Below are 20,258 nucleotides of genomic sequence, written 5' to 3'. Positions count from 1 at the left end.
AACCATCGCGTATACACACGGTTGTGCTCTAATCAATCGCGTGCTGGGTTCAATCCCTAGCCCTCAGTTCCTTTTTGCCATTGCGCTTATGTTTGTGAACGTCCAACATTTTCATGACCCATTGATCAATGCGCAAGGTGATTTTAGTACCCAGTGCGTTTGTTGTACAGCACGAACGTGTGTGTGTGTTTGGATATGGTCGGGCAAAACCCGTTTGTGTTGGGGACGGCGGTTCGCGTCTGGTAGCTGGAAATTGTGAGGAATTGTTACACCATGGCAACGTGTTCGCTCACGTCCAGAGACGATTATTTGCCATCTGTATGGAGGGAAAATATGCAACAGTACTTTTTATAAGATCAATCGTAACATTAGTCCAATAGAAAAAGGAGGATGTATTTCTTATATAACCAAATATTAAGAGGATATATATTTCTCAACTCCATTCCATTCGAGAAAACGTTGCCACATTTCTTATATATTTGGATTTCGTCATACTGTTGCAACTAGAGAAGTAGAACGTTAACCTTTAAGAAGACCTTCTGCGCTATCGGCAACATTTGAAGCTCGTAGTTGCATTGAATCTGCATGATACGAGAATCAATTTAAACACATCAACCCGCATGACCGGCGGGTAAATCGTGTTTGTTACCACCCATCGATAATTTGCATCACCAATCAGAATGTACGCCCATAATCTGTAAATATTTTGAAATTTTCTATGCATTTTTGTACATATAAAACGCCAGCATCGTCGTGCATCACAAAAATTAAAGGTGTTGATGAACTGAGGAACAAAAAAGACACAATGCAGGCATTATTTTCGTCCTCATTCCATGCCGTGTACCTGTCGCCAATAAAACCTGTTTCCCAATCGGCGAAGAGTTTCGACCTTGAACATGAACTTCCTTCACACGACAATCCTCACCAGATGGTTCTTTGCCGTTGGTAATCACAAGAACTACAGAGAGGCGCTACAATGATATCTGCTGAAATAAAAATCCGAACTCATGCTTGGTTGTGATGCAGCAGTAACTACACTTCAGTAAAACTACAATTACACGCGTTCGATTTCAAATAAAGTATGTTTTTATTATTAATAGTGTTAAATTTCTGTAAGTTCCTCTAGGTTTGCCCATTTATTTAATATTATTATTTCTTTACTTTAATCATTCACTCCTCGCAGTAGCGTAAACAGAAAGTCATGAACAACACACGCAAAACTGAATTTATCTAAGAATATGCTTTCCTAACTTACGAAGGAAGGTGTAGAAATGAACACAACCATCTTACCTAACACTTCATCCTAATGAAAGCAAACGCAATCCTTCTAAACCTTTCTATCGATAGTGTAAGTACCTAGTAGTTTGTCAAGTCACCTATGCTCAAGATTGTCCTAACGAAAATAGGCTAGCATTTTGCGACATCACAAACTAAGCATTTGGAACGCAAAATGTATACATATCTTCCAGCCACATAAATCAAAAAAACACGCGGTTCAAGACAACACACTGGTGTTAAAACTGATCTTCGGCTGCATCAATTGCTAAAATAAGAATTTTAAAACTATTCGGGTTTTGAAACTATATCACCTGCCATCGGGTTTATCTAGACTTTGTTTTTGCGATAAGAATTGAAGAAACAAATAATTAGCATTTGTGCGATACGCTACACTACAGTTATTTTTGAACGAAATGTAAACATCAACGGTAAGGGTTTGAAAATGGCGGAATGCAGATACAATGCTACGCTTTACAGCACATGTCGGCGGCGTTTCTGCTTGGTGTTTCTGCTGCATATCATCAGTACGAAGCGCACACGTCAACAGCAAATGCATAATGGAAGCCAATGCCGTAATCTATTGGTTGATCAAATCTCCGTAGTATGCGGTCAGCGCAATCAGCTTTCGGTCGAGGAAATTCTGCTCGATTTCCACTGCTCCGTTTGGACCGGCCAGCATCGTCAGCTGCTGCGTGTTCGAATTGCGCGGCAAGTAGAGGGCTATGTTTTTACTCACACGTTGAGCCGCCTCCATCAGCTGCGTAGCCGGTACGGGCAGCAGCGATTGCTCCAGATTGTACACTTCATCCTTCAGATAGCCTGGACCGCCCCACGGTGGTGATAGGAACACAACATCGGCCTGTAACCGATCCACCAGCTGCATAAAGTCTCCGACGATGAACTCTATTCGATCGGCCACACCGTACACCGCCGCATTGTGCTTGGCCATCTCTATCTTTCGCGGGTCAATATCGATCGCGATTACCTTTTGACAGCTAAAAGCAAACTGTATCGTGTTTCCACCGCAACCACAGAACGCATCGATGATAAGGTCCGAGCGGCACCGTTCGGCCGTGTGTGCTGCCACCTTCTCCGGGGTAACCGAGAACCACGACTCCCGATCAAGCTTGATGCCAGCGTCGAACAGCGAGAACAGCGAAAACCGCTTGTACCAATACTTTAGCAGCGATCTATCGTTGGCAATGTCTGCCGGCAGACTGGCGACAAATTTCGTTTTGCGCTTCTTTTTCTTCTCCTTCTTCGTCGTGCTGGTCGGAACGTTGCATCCACTTTCGCTGGACGCGATTCCTGGCGTTTCCAACACATTCTCGGTACCGTCGCCACTTTCCAGCGAGTCTACTTCCTTCCCAACGATAGCCGGTGGTAGTTGATTCATCTCCAGGATTGTACTCGATCGTACACTCGCTCTGCCCACCGCTCCCGGATTAGCTTCATCGTCGTCGGAGGAAGAGTGTAGCAGCAGTGCATCTGCCGAGGTGGCAGCATCCGTCTTATCGGCACCGCTAGCAGTCTGGAGCTCGTTGCCTTCGTCATCGAAGTATGAGTGCTTGGGTTTGTGGTGTTTCATTTTCAGCACCCGATTGTGCAGGCGAATGTGCTTTTTGCGATACACAACCTCTCCGGAGATATTTATGATCGATTCGGTCTCATTCGCCGGGTCCGAAAAGCAGTACCCCATCAGCTCGAATGCAGCTTTCAAGCGTTCTTTCGGCGTTTCTTCGTTGTCACTCTCGTGGCTACGTTTCAGATTGATGGGCTTTTCGTTTGGAGGTCTGTCTTCACCCCCATCTCCGGCCGGTTGCTGCGTTTGCTTTCCGAATGCCGTCGGCAAACCGTACGACTGCAGCACCGCCGACAGATCCTCGGCTGATTCCGCAGTCTTTCCATCGCTCTTTTCCTTATTGCTCGTCTCGTCGTTCCCATCCTTGGGTTCACTCGCAGTCTCGGCCTGGGATAAGCGCATTTCCGCCACCATTTCCGGCAGCTGCAGCTCTGGCTGTGGTAGCTGGTAGGAATGTGCATCGCCTCTGCATGCACCATTATTGCTGTTGCGTTTTCGTTTATAGTACTTTGAGCTGCTGTTTCGCTCGCCGCAACCCGTATTCGCTTCGTCGTGTGCGTGTTCGGCCATAAAGTGATGATACTGCTTGGCATACAGCTCTTGGAAGTGCTGTTGCCATAAGATTTGCCAGTACTGCTCCCCATCCATCGCAGCCTCTTCGTCTGGTGGTAACGTGGCACCGGTCGCTCGATTCGCCCCGACCAAGTATTCCGTTTCGAGCATGTCGGAGCTGTTCGAGCTTTCGTTGGAAATTTCCGAGCTAAGACTTTCGGACAGGTTCGAGCTTTCCGAGCTAACCTTCGAGCTGCAAAAATCGTAACTGGAAATTGTCATCCGCGTGACATTGGTCATGGAGTCCGTGGTGCCCACCGTAAGCGGTATGCTTGAGGTAACCGAATCACAACGTGGGCTTAAGAGAGCTTCATTTTCGCAGCTACCCGAGCGGTGGGTGCTCCAAAGCGCGTCATCTCCGATACCGCTTCCGCTGCCACCCGCACCTTCACCAAAAGGTAGCGACCAATGTGCCATTTGGTACGTTGATTTTGTGTAAGGATGAGGGGAACAGGCGGACACCACTATTTCCATGGCACTGGCAGCCGTGATTGCATCGTTATCGAAAGAAAAATCTTTATCTACCTCGGTGGCCGTGCCGGGTGTTGCTTCACTTTTATCGTGCGGCGTATTGGTACCGGTGCCCTGGCCCTGGTCTCCCGGCTCTAAATACTCCGGATTGATGTAGTCGCTGTACTTTTCAATCCACGACGCCCAGATTATTGCTTCGCCGTGCTTGTTCCAGTACGTTTCCCATGCTTCGTGTAAATCTTCCCGCCCGAACGCTTCTGGAAGACTGTTGTTCCGTTCCATTGACGCAAGCGAAGGGATAGGCCCGCCGCTTCCACGGCCATGCTCGCCGTCTTCTGCGTTCGTTTTGCTGCGTTCGAGTAATTCATCTTTGAGAGACAGTTTCCGTTCATGAATGCGTTCCGAAAGGTCTGCTCCACTATCACTGGAATGCAACCCGCATGTGACAATGTTTCTTACGCTGCTGTTGCCTGTCGTCAACCCTGCTACAATGTTCTGCGATCCACCCCCTGAAGCATAGAGCACATGCTCATGCTCATCCGTGCTACAGTAGTTCGTATCGGAGTGGCTTGCACTAGCACTGAAGTAGCAACTGGCGTCACTGGTCGTCCCCGGATCGCGATCGCCCCATTTGGACGTCAGTTTACGTGCACCATCTCGTCCAAAGCTTAGCTGCTTAACCAAAGGTTCCTCAATGAACACATCGTCCACTTCGGCACGGTCCAGCACATCTAATATTTCGTCACCACCACCCCCAGCTGGCTGCTGTGCAGCTGCGACTACAGCGCCTTCCGCACACTTCGCTTCCACCGATTTTATTGCTGATGAAGCATTGCCCTGCTCTGCTTGTGTTACGGGATCCATCGATGTTATCAAGGGCACGGAATCACCTCGTTCCAAGGTGGACACGTACACATCGTAATAATTCTTGATGAATACACGGCTGCATAGGCAATAAATGCTTTTCTTCTTATCCTTCACCAATGGATGCGACAGGTAAATCTCGGCTAAGGGTTCCCAGTGGCCCTCGGAAGCGCTCATCGTGGTTGTGTGCACTACAACACCAGCGCTGGAGGAAAACAGCAGAAGGTAAGTTAATTTGCCCCGTGTGGGCGAGGAGTTTCCCAGCCAAACAAACCCGCACCTGGGTGGATACGAGCTATGCACAAACTTGTTTCGCACGAATACGTTTGCATTACGCGACACAACTTACCATTAAAAACACCACTGGGAGGGGATTTCGTTTCGTTCCTTTCAGATCGACATTTTTTATTTACATTCAAAAGAATTGAACTTCTGACCCGCCAAACGCATGGCCCGAATTCCCGTTGAGCAAGGTGAAGGTTTTTGACGTTCAAAAATCGCTGCATCTCGCTCATTTTCTCTAACCGTCCTTTACTCGCTTACAGTGCTCGTTTCGAGGTGAGTTTCTGTGCTCCTCTCTCCCACTTCACTTCAAAAAACTTCCTCAATAATTGTCCATAAGCCTTTCGTTGTGTTGGTGACAATCTACGCGCATCATATAACGAGGAGTGTATGTTCTCGTTAGATTTGTCGTACCATCTCTTTCTCGCACATGGTCGCGTGAAACAACTTTGTGGGTAGAAATAGTAGCGAAATAGAAGTGCTCAATTTAGTTGATTATTTTGAACAAAAATCAAGAGAAAATGGGTAAGCGTGTTATTTTACTAATAGCTGAAAGGTTTAAATTACTGTGCAACGCATGGGATCGCCGTTCAAAATGCTCGCATGCCCGCAGCTGAGCGAGATGTGATGAGGCAAAACATGCGGCGACAGGTACCCAAGCTCCCGACCACGCTGGTTTTCGCTGGTCTTTTCGGGGATAATTTATTAACGAATTATCCCCGAAAAGACCAGCGAAATACAGATCATTTTCGGGGATAGTGAACACACGTGAAGGATGAACCCATGCAAAAAAGCTAAAAATAGAAATGAACCATTCAGATTCACTCCCTCCCCTCATGTTCCAATTCACGCTCATGCTACATCCTTGATGCTACCAACCACATCGCTAGTTCTACTTCGAATCACTTTGCCAGTTGCGCCACCATATCATTATTCATTATCGTGTTATTTGTTGGTTTTGTTGTATGAAGGGGTACTGATACTAAATGAATTAAAAGAAATAAATAAAATAATAAAAATAACAGATTGACTATTAAACACGCATTTCTAACAATGACTAAAGGGGTCTGAAGTTATTGGAGCTGGATGTTTTAAACAGAAAAGAAAACTTTAAATCATCAATGAAAATAATAAAAATAGAATTGAACTCATGTCAACCGTGGTACAAACATTACACCATTACCATTTCACCATAACTACTTCATGAACATGAATCGTGATCTTTCAGTTTTAAACCCTTCAAATATAGTACAATGAACAAAGAGATGTGTAAAAGTTCATCGATGCGTGTGAGAGAGTAGGGCTGATGAATAGAAAGAGATGGTATGAGTTTGTGTTCATTATTCCCGAAAAATTTTGCTTGGGTATACTTACTTACTTACTTATCCGGCGCTACAACCGCTTTGCGGTCTTGGCCTGCCTCAGGAGTGTCCGAAACCGCTCACGGTCTCGCGCCTTCGTCTGCCAGTCCGTTATCCCGGCCTTAATGGCGGACGCCTCCACGCCATCTTGCCACCTCAATTTGGGCCAACCACACCTCCTCTGTCCTTGTGGACGGCCTAAAAAGACGCTTGGGTATATTTGTTAAAAATGCTTGATTTGAAGCAAGGCGTGCTCTTCTTCACCTTGCAGAATAACAACATGAGATGCTGTGCTTAAACGACTGGAAAATTAAATACTAAGTTAGAAGGCTATATAGGTCATGATTAGATGAAGCTAGGCGAAACACATTGCAAGAAAAGGACAGCAATATAATGATGAGTTATAATACGCCATCTGTTGAGCAAATCAGTAAAGCTATGGAGCTTTCATTTTTTCTATGAATGGGGGCCTTCACGATTCTAGTTAGTTTTTTGTATGGAGTTTGACAGTTGGAGGCTGAAATCATGTAAACACTACATACAAAACCACACAAAAAAACTAGCCTGCAATTTTCAGTCTAGATTATTCTAGCCACAAAGCTAGGATTAGATTTGAATACCTGCTCGAAAACACGGTGTTGTTTACATTTATCCCAAGGTGCATTGAAGAGATCAGGTGGTGGAATCTGGAATCAAAGTGTATGTAGTCCAGGTGGTCTCAAAGCATTTTTTTATAACCAAATTTGAATATCACTTTTTGACAGAACGAGTGAAAACTTTTGCTCCAATGAGCTTTCTGGAGGCTTGACGAATGCTCAAAACACTCTTAAAATCTTCATTCAGAAGCAGAAGCGATAAAAATCAGCCTTCTAAATTCATACACCTTGGGATAAGCCCACCTGTATATTATACTCACATAGATAGCTGCTCGAAAACTGCTATACAATGCAAACAGCTGACAGACTGAAATTTCAGCCTACGAACTTCAAACGGAAAGGGCCCCAATATTTGAGTTTCCAGTCGTTTAAGCTTAATCTGTGGCGCTTTGGACAAATCCACTAAACGGCCACTAAGCGGGTTCTAAACGACTCAAGCTCTCAACATAAACGGAATATAAAAATACTTCGTTTAGCAGACGGCAAACCACTCATGCATTCTGAAAATAGTCAAATGCTGGTGGCGCCATCTGTTGGTGGGGTACCCAACCCGTGGAGCTTCCTCGCTTGGCGGAGAGCTTATTCCTACCCGCTGTACTGTTGTATGGTTTCAGCGATACGACTTTTTAAATACTAAACCCCAATGTAAACCACCAGCACTGAAGCAAGCGTTATTAGAGTAATGGTCGTTGGTTATGATACTCACGTATCTGACCACACGACCATTCGCATAGATATTTGCTCGGAATGTTAGAAATCGCACACCAGCGCGAGCTTTTTGGCGACCATCTTGAACTCTCAAAAACTCTCATAACGACTTACAAAAAGGCTCACTAGCGAGGAAAAATCGCACCGATTTGGAGCGTTGGCGAGCTCACGAAAACCAGTTTTTGGCCTGCGGGATGTGACCGAAGCGAGTGCTAAGATTTATAGAGCCAAGGTATTGTGCTTCATTTGACAAAAAATGCAAACGAACGGAAATTCAATATTTCATTTCAAGCGTATCTTGAAATGCTTCACGAACGCTTTGAAAAGCTATCGAGGGCAAGAGCTTTCATTCGTATTTGATTTGAATTGGTAGATATTCCGTTGGCGGTTTTGGCAAAGGATACAGGGTTTTCCAGGATTTTTTATAGCCGTGGGGCACTTTATTGACGCTTTCTTTGGTTATTGGGGACCTTACACGATGCGTTAAAGCAAAAAGTTTACACCTAATTTTTATGAAAGAACGTAAACTTCCTGTCAAAAGATTATAGGGTTGTGTGGCTGAAATCCAATTTACGCCACAGTTTACGCTTAGTGTGACGTCCGTATTAAAATGAACCCATAACGGTCCTGGAACTGAACTGCAGATCCTGCAACATATACCTTTCGGTACAGGAACTAAACCCCATACTGATCGTTGAACTGATTAAGATTCCATGTAAATCATGGAACAGATCCTGATTCCGAGCCCTGATACTGCTTCCTTTTATATTTCGGGACCTGAATAGTACCAGAACCTGAACCACTAATGGAAACATCTAGTCTAGTATTCCTATTTTTATTTCTTGTTGCATCGAGGGGTCCTGCGGTACTATCATTAACTCGGACATCTTTACAACATGCCCATCCCAAGTGTTGTGGGCAGCCGTGCGTGCCGACCCCTGGACTTGCCGTGGCAGTTGCGCTGCCACCGGTCAACGTCCAGGGGGACAACAGTGTGTACACGCACACTGTCGCACACACTAAGCGTGCAAGGCTTAGTGTGTGCCGAGCGCCGAGGCAGAGTGTGTTTGCGAGCCGATCGAGCAGGAGCTCTCGGCAGGGGCGCTCGGTGCGGCTGGCGCGCGGCCTACGTTTTAACGTGTTTGTATTTCGTGTATATTATTTATAATGTTAAAGTTTTAATATGTGTAAATAAAATAATAAGTGCAAAGAGCAGTTCACAACACCATGGAACGTCGCCCTGATCAAGGATTGACTATCCGGCTAAGTGGTACTAAGTATCGAAAGCCTATATAGGCTGGCATGACCCGTTACTCCTAAAAGATTTTTTTTTCAGTTACTTTTTCGTATGAATGTTTTCGCTATGTTTTCATACATCCGGATCCAGTTCTTTGGACCACTTATTGGAAAACTTTACTTGCACGTCGTAGAAGACGATCCAAATATCCAAATCCGATCCAATAATCCAAATATTAGGCCCATGTACAGAAAAATCTCGAAATACCTCGGAAAAACGTTCAATTATTAAATTCGAACTGTAATTTGTATGAGATCTTCGGGACATAAGCAATGTCAGGAATGTACACATCTATAACATATTGTACTTCGTTCGAAGGACAGGGACATAATTTTAATACTTAATGAGAGCTTATAAACACTTTAAGATCGATTGATTGAGAAGATCCTATGTGTTGTGTGCAACAAAAGAGGTTGCCTACCCCTGGAAGCCGACAGGATGAGTGCCGATCGGGAGAGATAATCGGTGATCGGTCTTCTGCATGATGCAAGAGATCGATACACGAACGGAGGCTCTCTCCTACGGACCGCGATAAGGGTCAGGCGTGCGTGCTACGCTTAAAGTGAATTTCATCTGTGGCGTTTAAAATAAAGAGACTAAGTTTTAAACAATACAACGCTATGTTTACATATATCCCAAATATATAGGGTGGTCTCGTGGTACAGTCGTAAACTCGAACGGCTTTAAAAAAAGCCCGTCATAGGTTCAAGCCTCTATGAACCGTTGCCTCACAATAAGGACTGGGTATTCGACTTGGGGGTACTTATTAAATCTCTAAATCATCTGTATAGGCCGATATGACTACGTTGGTCATTAGCCAAATAGAAGAAGAAGAATCCATGGCCCTTTGCCTACGTTCGGGTTGTTCTACTGTATTAAGATTCAAATTACGACAATTTTTTTTTTCATTTTCAAAATCTCAACCTCGGTTTTAGTCTCTGTTTTCATTTTACCGCAATAGATATCCTACATCACCTCATGTTAAATCTCATAACTAATTGTTTTTTTTTCACCAGTTTTTGTTTAAATTACTTTCAGTTTATCTTTTGGGTCAATTTCGCGAACATATTCGGCCGTATCGGGGAGCTCGTTCGTCGAAGAACGTTCGTTGCTCATGAGTGACCAGGGTTGTACCACTAGATTGGGCAGAACAAAACCTAGACGGTTTTCTAATTTTTGATCATAGAGGGCTATGAAATGAGTGAAAATGAGCGACGAACGTTCCCGGGAACAAACGATAAATGCACTCTAGATAAAAAAATACTCTAGAATAAAAATCTAGACTCTAGATAAAAAATTAGAAAACCGTATAGATTTTGTATTGCCTGACTTAGTGGTGATCGCAGAAGTGATCGCCCTGTCCACTCATGAGCGACGAATGTTTCTCAACGAACGAGTTCGCCGGTACGGCTGCTAATTAACTTTTCCAAAAACAAATAGCGAAGGAAGTGTGAGGCAATATTTTGTGAGAATAATTGGACAAAACATGCAGGAAAATCATTTTATAAGTTTTCAAATAACAACTAAAGATGTCCGAAGTGGATGAAACATTTTGCGTTGCAGTTTTAGGAGGAAAAAAGGAGGTCCAGCAGTTTTTCGCTAGTGTCAAAGTAGTAAGCGAATAATTAAAAAGATGGCGCTGGTGTGTAACGTATTTTCATTCAAAATAAAGTTGTCTCCTTTGATGTTGGTTTACCACCAACGATGTTCGTTTAGGCCAATATTAGCCTTGATTATCTGGTATCACATTGGTGTGCTCATTGCAGGATAGTTCATCTTACGTAAGACCCAATCCATACGGAGCCTGAACTCATGACTATAATGTTGTTAGGTTTTACTACGGGAGCAGCTCAAATCCAACAGACCAACCAAAATTCTTGAATTGACTGCTATATTTCATAGCCAATTAGATTAATATAATTGAATTTAATCACTTTTAATTTCAGGATATAAAATCAAATGTATTGATTAGTCGAAATATATTTTTGCTCAAACAAAATTGTCACGAATTTCCGGCAAAACCTGAAACCCGAAAAAAGCACTTTTCATGTTTCACCACAGCAACGGAGAAAAGGAGAGGGATGTTAACTTTAGAGGTGTAGTCTATAGCAACCACTTCCTTGTTGTCAAGCACGTTTCTATGCAATTGCTAAAATTTTCCACGGTGTTACTGCTAAAGCGCAACGCACCTTGGTGCGTTAGAATGTTTATACAGTCTGAACTCACTGGTTGAACTTCGATTCCTTGCCAACTATTCAGCCGTACCGGCGAACTCGTTCGACAAGAAAAATTCGTCGCTCATGAGTGGACAGGGTTGTACTGGCAGGTTGATCAGAACAAAATCTATACAGTTTTCTAATTTTTGATCTAGAGGGCTATGAATTGAGTGAAAATAAGCGTCGCGGTGAACGTTCCCAGGAACGAACGAGTTCGCCGGTACGGCTGATTAAATTAAATTAAATATGTGCTTTTTAGTTGGCTCGTTTGTTCATACAAAACATTTCTGAAATTTTTCTTGGTAGGCCATGAGATTTTTGTGAAATTTTCAAAAACCGGGTTTCCAATACAAACGCATGGTTTTTTATTGAAATGTCAGCCAACTATTGAGCGTTCAACTAAAAAGCATGCAAACTAAAAAGTGTTCAATTATTGAATTCTGACTGTATACCAGAAAAAGATAGAGATTACTAATATTTTATTGTAATAAAAGAGATTCACATTCTTTTTCGTTTTAAGAATGTGTTTCCTTACCTTGTTTAAATTGAAATAAATTCAACTGTTACATGTGATCTTAACATGGCGATACAAACTGGTTTGTACTGGTTTCTGAAAGCCATTTCAAAACAAATCGGTGTTTTTTTTAACTGAACGATAATAACGCCAACAGTAAAACAAAACCAACATTTATGAATTGATGCTGTTTAGTTATCGTATGACGTGAACATGAGTTTCACATTTTTGTATCAATTCCCCAATTGTTAAGTGAAGCCTAGCGCGTGCCGCTAAACAAAATGCAAATGCACGAACGATCCTAATTTAAACAATAAAGCTCAATTTATAACGTTGTTGTTTGACCACGTGTGTTGGATGCTTCTATAATGCTTAGTTAGTCTAAGGGAAGTTATTCATCGTTCATGTTATTCATCGCTCGGGCAAGTAATTGTAGAAAGTCATGCTGAAATAAACTTGCCCGAAGTGGTCCATTAGTATCGGGTTGATTATGATGGGTATATCATGTGTCATACATTTATATCGTAAAGTAAAAAGACGCGTTACATGTAGACTCTTTACGTTAAACATATCGAACATTCAGGCGTGCATCGGAGGCATATTCATAATCACACTGCTAATGATATGTGTTGTAAACTACGAACTGATTCGTACAGAATTTGGAGAAAAATTTGCTACTGATATCAATAAGTGGAGGCTGTCCCACCTGACCAATGTTTGCCAACGATTAAACAATGGAGGACGTACGTGGCGCAGTGTTTGTATAGCACACAGGACACTTCTCTAACTCACAATGTTACACTTTCAGATACAAACCTTCAGCCGGCGTTCTATCTGCACAGCAAAAATTACAGTTTGGTTTATTGCCCAGTGTTTAAGGCAGGCACCAGCACGTGGTTCTACAACTTTAATACATGGGCAGGATTCACGGAATACGAGATCATGCATAACGACAATCTGTTTCTTGCGCGTAAGTTCTACCCGATAGAAAATCGCGTTACGTTAATGCAATCAATGGCACATTCATTCTCGTTTATCATCGTACGGCATCCTTTCGAGCGTTTGATAAGCGCTTTTGAAGATCGACTGGTGAGTATGAAAAATGCGTACTATTCGCGTGTATCCCTAGCCATCTATCGCCGCTATCATCCGACGGGGAGCGGCAAAATTACATTCCGTGACTTTGTGCAGTACATTATCGATGATGTCGAATATCGCAACAGCACAATGGGGTTAGATATTCACTGGTGTCCGGTTAACAATATCTGCACACCTTGCTTAGCTAGATATGATTATATAATCAAACTGGAAACATACGAGCAAGATGTGGAAGTGATGATAAAAGCGGCAAAATTGCAAGGCAAAGTGAAACTAATGCAATTAAACCACGTCAGAAAGGAACCTGTCGAAGTTCTGATGATGAAATATTTTTCACAAATAACGCAGAAACAATTAGAAATGTTGTACAGTATTTACGAGATCGATTTCGAATTGTTCGGATATTCTGCTGACAAATATTTTCAAATACCAAAAGCCGTGACGTGAATAGTTATATTGCAAGAGAATCGGGAAAATTTGAAGAAAAGAAGCAATTACAGCTTTGTGTGTAAACGTTAAACTAAAACATGAAACAATCGTGTAATATGTAAAAATTAAGAAAATTAAATTAATACCTTAAATTTAAATAAGTTGTTAATTAACATGGTAAAATGTGAGGCTAAAGCTCGGATTAGGTTATGTATTTTATATTAAAATAAAACAAAAATCATTTACAGTTGTTGATGACTATGCATATTACCATTTTTCGAATAAGGACAATTCGATGAGAATCTGTTATATTGTTTTTGTTGCCGTAATTTGACCCTAGACCAAAGGAGTTGGTGCGAGGCCACGTGATCCACAAAATGTTGAATATGTTGTGAACTTTGTCAAAATTGCTTGTCAATTGCAAAAAAGAGCTTTTCCGTGGCCTCATAAAAATCTACACATTGACGCAACTTGAACGACAAAAAGCTATACTACATGACAAAAAGACAAGCAATTATTATTGATTTCTTTAGCTGGAAAACATATTTTAGATCGATAAAAACATAACCTTAACAAAAAATGTCAGCATTTTGTCATTCCCGTCGCCTCGTGCCTATTGTATGCAAAGAACAAAAAAATCCCTCGCGCATGTATAATCTAGTGTTCCTGGGTTTCATGAATCCTTTGTTGAGATTCATTCATATGATGTGATGAGTGATTCGAATCTCGAATCGAATCTCTAAAGGTTCACGAATCTTCAAAGATTCGTGAATCTCAAAGATTGAATTCATGAAGAATCATAAATCTCCAGTATTTCATGAACCACTAGACATGTAAAATTGTCAAAATATTGAATTTGCGTGATCCTATGGTACAGTGGTTAACTCGCACGACATGCCCGTCGTGGGTTCCCATTTTTAATAATAAAGAATATGAGATTTTTAAATACAAAGCTACACAATAACAAATAGCGAGTGGTCAGTCTCGTGGTACAGTCGTCTACTCGTAAGACATAACAGCATACCCTTAAAGAGTACAAACCCCGAATGAACCTTGCGACTCCCATACATAGGCCTATCTATTCTGCCATATGTGGATCAATAAGACACTAAAAGTTAAGCCCACTAGTGCTAGTAGTCCTTGACCTACAACAGTTGTTGACCCAAAGAAGAAGGAGAAGAAAAAGAAACAATAACAACATCAATTATTATTATTATTATTATTATTATTATTATTATTATTATTATTATTATTATTATTATTATTATTATTATTATTATTATTATTATTATTATTATTATTATTATTATTATTATTATTATTATTATTATTATTATTATTATTATTATTATTATTATTATTATTATTATTATCATTATTATTATTATAATTTATTTCTTGTGTAGTGAATAAAACACGATCTGGAAATAATTGAATGTTGGGTTTTGTACTGTTTTTTTTGTTTTGTTTCTTTAAATGCTGTAGATTTGATGCGAAAGGTTTTTAAAGTACGGATGCAGCTGTCCGAGCAAGCGTTCCTCGTAGGCACTGATCAGGCGTTCGAAAGGGTTACGCACCACAATGAAGGAGTAGGTATTTTTCATGCTAGTTAGTAGCACTCGCGGATTTTCCCATGGATACTTTTGGCGGGCCATATTAAAATTGTCCGTTTTATCGTCTAATATTGTTTCCTCACTAATCCCAGCCCAACGGTTGATGTTATAAAACCAGGTAGTAGTGCCCGATTTAAACACCAAGCAGTACAGCAAGCTTTCGTTTTTCACGTGGATGTAGAATGAAGTTTCGATTGTGTTTTCTACAAGTTAGACAAAGAATACAAGTTTGGTCAGCATTTGGTTAGGTATCGTGCACTGTTTACCACTCCTTTCATCACATACTTCCTCCATTGTTGGTACGTTCACATGCTTCACGTAGGTGGAACAATCGATCACGATTTATTTTCTCCACAGTTCTATCTGCATGTTTGAAACCGTACAACACGATGCAGAAACATATCAGCATGCCAACGATAGCAATACTTATCACACGTCTAAGCTGTGAACGAAATAAAAACGACGAGTTTAATGTTCCCATTGCGACAGCTGTAATAGAACGTCTGTCGCCAATCAGACTTAAACCAGTAGACTTGTTATTTTTCATTTGTAGCATTGTAATTTGATCAAGTTAGGAAAAGATATATACATTAAGGAAATTCAGAATCTAAGTCATTATTGAAATATCGGGGATAAACAGCTGAAATTGCCAGAGGCGGATTTATCCATCTCGGGAATCTAAATGGGGTCCCTAGTTTCCTTAAAAGTCCTCAAAATGTATAAATATCAACAAACATTACACTAGTCATACTTTTATGAATATCTTTTTACGAATACCAAATACATAACCCTGAATTTGTTAAGGATTAATGTTCTTCTGTCCTTTGAAATGGCAGTTATGACATTATTTAAATGGTATCTATAGTCTTCGTTTAATCAGGATTACATATTTTGCAATGTTTTTGGATGTGCTAATTTTTCTAATCGTCGTTATTTTTCGGTAGTGCAAATTTTTCAAAACTATTTTCAAATATTATTCAGTGTAAGAAAGTTTACTTTTTCTACAAAAGTTTTTCAAAACAATTTGGTCGTTTTTCTAAGTTAGTAGTTTTTTATATGGAAATGAATCAAATAATGAAACTGTTGTTACTAAAATTCCAGACATTCCAAATTTCAGTACAGTACCTCATAGCGAGTACCCCTTATAAAGAATTTTACGCACAACGAGCAAATCTAAATGTTCTACAAATAACCCTCTTAACGACTAAAATCTCGCATAACGAGCTGTTTCATTTTGGTTCCCGATAAGAAAGCGTGATCATTTCGAGAGTTTCAATATTAAGATGCAGTGGAGGTTTAACTTGGGGCCCCTTTAGACCGGGGCACTCCGCGGCCGCTCAGTACGTTTATAGGAAAATCTACCTCAGGATATTGCACTAAATTATAAAAAAAACTCTTATAATTTTCCTCTAGGAAATTATTCAAGTCCGCGAGTTTGGTGTACCTGGCAGGGAAATAATGTAACACAATAATGTTTGGTTGCTATTTTGATTGATTTTACGTTCTTTGCAGGTTTTAATGCTTTCTCTAGTAGTTGGTTGGATATATCTTCCGTGACTCTATTCAAGAATTCGGGTTGCTCTTATTTAAGGTTATTTGATAACATCTGTTACTGAACAATTCATAGCATAAGCAAAATATTTTAAAATTTTCGTGGCCATCTTTCCTTACGACAGAATGTCATGACACTTTGGTGTCATGATGCTTAAATCACCAGAAAACATGGGTTTTAATTGCTTTAATAGCTATTCTTTCACAAGTTGTTTACATAACAATCGAAAATATAAACAATGGAAGTTGTAAAGCTTAAGATCCGGTGTTGGATCTACAAGCGTGCAAACGATTGAATATAAGTTGTATTTCTTAAATAGACAAATTTGCAATAAATAATGCCAAAAATGATTTTCGAATGTCTTAAAAAATGATACCAGTAAATCAGTTTTGTTCCTATACAAGTAAAACTTACTTAAACAATGTTTACACAAACTGAAACACGTGTATTCGCGATGAAATTTAAATAAAAAACAAACTATAAAAACTCAATCATTTTCTGTTTCTTCGCAAATTAATTTGAAAGCTAATGTACAAAGAATTACATTTTTTTCTTTTCTTCCCAACCTTGGTGATAGTTTTCAAATGTTTTCTGATGAGACAAGTGTTTCGAAATATGCCCTATGAGACAACGGTTTTGAAAATATCAATAGCACGTTTCAACGCCAAGACTGTTGATCAATCACAAATACTGTACGATGAAAGCTACGTCAATCCTACACTGTTGTTGGTTCATGGTTGTTTATGCGATCGAGGCGAACCGAATTCGAAAAGTAACCAATAACACAACAACTACGATGATTCCTTATCAATATGGATTTTCCACAATCCAGTAGGTTATATTTCGATTAGAATGAATGTATACCTTTATTCAGTCATTTGTACCCATAGAAACATTACGTATTTGAAGAAACTACTACTACTACTACTACTACCTTGAATACACCATTCAGTGTTTTTTCTTTTTTGTTTCAAACTATGATAAGGTATCTACATTTGTGAAACCCCATTAAGAAAATATCAAATCAGGAATTGCAATAAGCAGCTAACTTTTCTTATAACTTATACGTTCCTCATTCCTTCTAAAGTGCCTCATTTTCGCCAGATTTATATACAGCTGACGCTATTCAGTTTGCTTTACATACTTTGAGAACCTTTCCGATGAATATTGAAATAATTCAAAATCTATTCGATACACATCATACAAATCATCAAACTGCTGTTTGGTCAGTTGAGAAAAATACTTTTCTATTAACCGATCAACTCGATCGCGACGCGAACGGTTCATTTGCACCGGCTTAATCTTTCCATGCAATTGGGTACGGTTTGTAAGGTATTCGATGTCTTGTGCAAACGTTTCCATTTTTAAGATCGAGTCGTATCGTGCCAGGCAAGGTGTGCACAGGTCGTTTATCGGTCGCCAATGCAGGTCGGCTGGTTTTTTGTTTCGAGACTGCTCCACGACGAACCGCGCAAAGTCTTCAAAGGAAGGAATACCAAAATGATTACCATCGTCATGGTAACGTCTGTAGATTTGATGCGAAAGGTTTTTAAAGTACGGATGCAGCTGTCCGAGCAAGCGTTCCTCGTAGGCACTGATCAGGCGTTCGAAAGGGTTACGCACCACAATGAAGGAGTAGGTATTTTTCATGCTAGTTAGTAGCACTCGCGGATTTTCCCATGGATACTTTTGGCGGGCCATATTAAAATTGTCCGTTTTATCGTCTAATATTGTTTCCTCACTAATCCCAGCCCAACGGTTGATGTTATAAAACCAGGTAGTAGTGCCCGATTTAAACACCAAGCAGTACAGCAAGCTTTCGTTTTTCACGTGGATGTAGAATGAAGTTTCGATTGTGTTTTCTACAAGTTAGACAAAGAATACAAGTTTGGTCAGCATTTGGTTAGGTATCGTGCACTGTTTACCACTCCTTTCATCACATACTTCCTCCATTGTTGGTACGTTCACATGCTTCACGTAGGTGGAACAATCGATCACGATTTATTTTCTCCACAGTTCTATCTGCATGTTTGAAACCGTACAACACGATGCAGAAACATATCAGCATGCCAACGATAGCAATACTTATCACACGTCTAAGCTGTGAACGAAATAAAAACGACGAGTTTAATGTTCCCATTGCGACAGCTGTAATAGAACTGAACCGAAACGCTCGAGCCACAGCATCGTATGGCAGAAATGGTACAGTTTACACAGTTACTGTAAAGTTGACGATAGAAATTGGATCAACATTTTTGGCTCATCTTATTCATACACACACACACATACACCCACTCTGTATCAATTGATCTTCCTTAGATAGCCCGCTAGAAATACTTTTCTTGTGTTTTGCGTAAATCAAAAGACAAACATTTCACGTTTCTTAATGATACTTGTAAACAATAGAAACAACCATTTTTATTATGTGTTATTGTGCTGTTAAGACCAATTCTAACTTGACGTCTAGAGCTTTTTAATAGCTACCGTTATACATTGTTGGGTTTAAAAAATAACACAACGGCCAATCCCGATCTAGACTGTTCTATTAATAAACTAAACCAATCATCGAATGGATCGATTGTTTGTTTTATGTTCACTGGTACAGCGTGTAAAGAAACTACGTTTGTCGGATTTTTCGGTTTCAGAAAAGTAACAAAATCTAATTTTTGTGCAGTTTTGTTCCAAATGCCTATGCAAAAAAATGTACGCGGTACCTGGTATGAGTATTTGGATAAGCAAACACGCTTAAATGTGTACTAAATGTACGGAAGGCAATTGAACCTGATATTACACATGCTTCGCTTATTCTACAACGATTCGTTAGCTTGAGTGTGAATTATGTTAAATATTGGTTAACATTCTCCCTCGTCGCCATCATTTGGGAAAATTTATAACTCAAAAGTTGTAATTTCGTATCAATATTGATACGTTGCGAAACGATTTTGAGCTGCTTATTTGGCGTATAGGTTAATCCACCTCTAATTGCGAGGAATAAATGGATAAGGATTATTATAAGTTATAGGATAAACTATAAATGGATTTTTATTTACAGCAAAAACAATTTTTGCAGAAGATTCAACCACATCGCCAATGCAGCAGTTTGCCTATTTTTGTTTTTAAGATAATCAAGGTAATAAATAATAAACATGATACCTTAAAACCTCATTTTGTTTATACTCTTAACTCAATATTAATTAATCTTTATTTCGAATCGATCTTTATTTCTAAAATTACTATTTCGATGTTTTGAAACTTAAGGTCCAAATGATTATCTGATATGATTTTCTATAAAGATAATGCATAATGTTTTATGGTTGTAAATATTTAAGCCGAATGTTTGATTTGCGCAGTAACGCTCGAAGCTTAATGTTTGGCTTACAGGTGCGTTAATACTTACATGATTGTTTCTACAATCGGGGGTAAAGCTTTCCGCATGATTATGTGTTTCCAAAAGGGTTATATCATGGCAGTTTTTTGGTTCTATATTGAAACAAGAAGAGAGAAATATAGTAGATAGTTATAGGTTCTACATTTTTCTGTTAGTGATTATCTGAATAACAGGAGATTATCACACTTAGTGATCAATCCAGAAAGGGAACCCCAGACATATCGCCAGTAGGCAACAGCTACGACGAGAAAAAAGTTTAATTTACCTCTTCATCTTAAAAATTGTCTCATATTTTTCAATTTCAGTAAATAAGTAAAATGCAAATTATTTGATTTGA

The 20,258-nt window shown here is 40.1% G+C and overlaps 3 protein-coding genes across 6 annotated transcripts; 1 reads left to right on the top strand and 2 right to left on the bottom strand.

The window, feature by feature from the left end:
- Positions 1–1,063: 1,063 nt before the first annotated feature.
- LOC120904738 lies at positions 1,064–5,256 on the bottom strand. Of its 2 annotated transcripts, none has more exons than XM_040314997.1 (2): positions 5,157–5,256; positions 1,064–5,012 (listed from the first exon to the last, which is right to left on the bottom strand). In XM_040314997.1, the coding sequence occupies exon 2, from the start codon at positions 4,982–4,984 to the stop codon at positions 1,856–1,858; it is 3,129 nt and encodes a 1,042-aa protein (XP_040170931.1). In that variant the 5' UTR covers positions 4,985–5,012; positions 5,157–5,256; the 3' UTR covers positions 1,064–1,855. The 2 variants fall into 2 exon arrangements, with proteins under 2 accessions (XP_040170931.1, XP_040170932.1); XM_040314998.1 differs by having other exon boundaries at positions 5,088–5,204.
- A 7,084-nt stretch (positions 5,257–12,340) lies between these two features.
- LOC120903534 (carbohydrate sulfotransferase 8-like) lies at positions 12,341–13,569 on the top strand. Its single transcript, XM_040313015.1, has 2 exons — positions 12,341–12,584; positions 12,650–13,569. Exons 1-2 carry the CDS (start codon positions 12,461–12,463, stop codon positions 13,384–13,386), a joined length of 861 nt encoding a protein of 286 aa, XP_040168949.1. The 5' UTR covers positions 12,341–12,460; the 3' UTR covers positions 13,387–13,569.
- A 1,237-nt stretch (positions 13,570–14,806) lies between these two features.
- LOC120904444 lies at positions 14,807–19,065 on the bottom strand. 3 transcript variants are annotated; one of them, XM_040314412.1, is made up of 3 exons: positions 16,948–17,658; positions 15,267–15,423; positions 14,807–15,184 (listed from the first exon to the last, which is right to left on the bottom strand). In XM_040314412.1, the coding sequence occupies exons 2-3, from the start codon at positions 15,388–15,390 to the stop codon at positions 14,841–14,843; spliced, it is 468 nt and encodes a 155-aa protein (XP_040170346.1). In that variant the 5' UTR covers positions 15,391–15,423; positions 16,948–17,658; the 3' UTR covers positions 14,807–14,840. The 3 variants fall into 3 exon arrangements, 2 of the variants coding, with proteins under 2 accessions (XP_040170346.1, XP_040170345.1); XR_005739755.1 differs by lacking the exon at positions 14,807–15,184 and adding an exon at positions 18,478–19,065 and having other exon boundaries at positions 16,948–18,395; XM_040314411.1 differs by lacking the exon at positions 16,948–17,658 and having other exon boundaries at positions 15,267–15,471.
- Between the last annotated feature and the right edge of the window lie 1,193 nt (positions 19,066–20,258).

The sequence above is a fragment of the Anopheles arabiensis genome, chromosome 3, assembly GCF_016920715.1.
Source record: "Anopheles arabiensis isolate DONGOLA chromosome 3, AaraD3, whole genome shotgun sequence".
Lineage (NCBI taxonomy): Eukaryota > Metazoa > Arthropoda > Insecta > Diptera > Culicidae > Anopheles > Anopheles arabiensis.
Note: the sequence above shows the minus strand (reverse complement) of the source record. Positions and strands in the feature narration are given on the sequence as shown.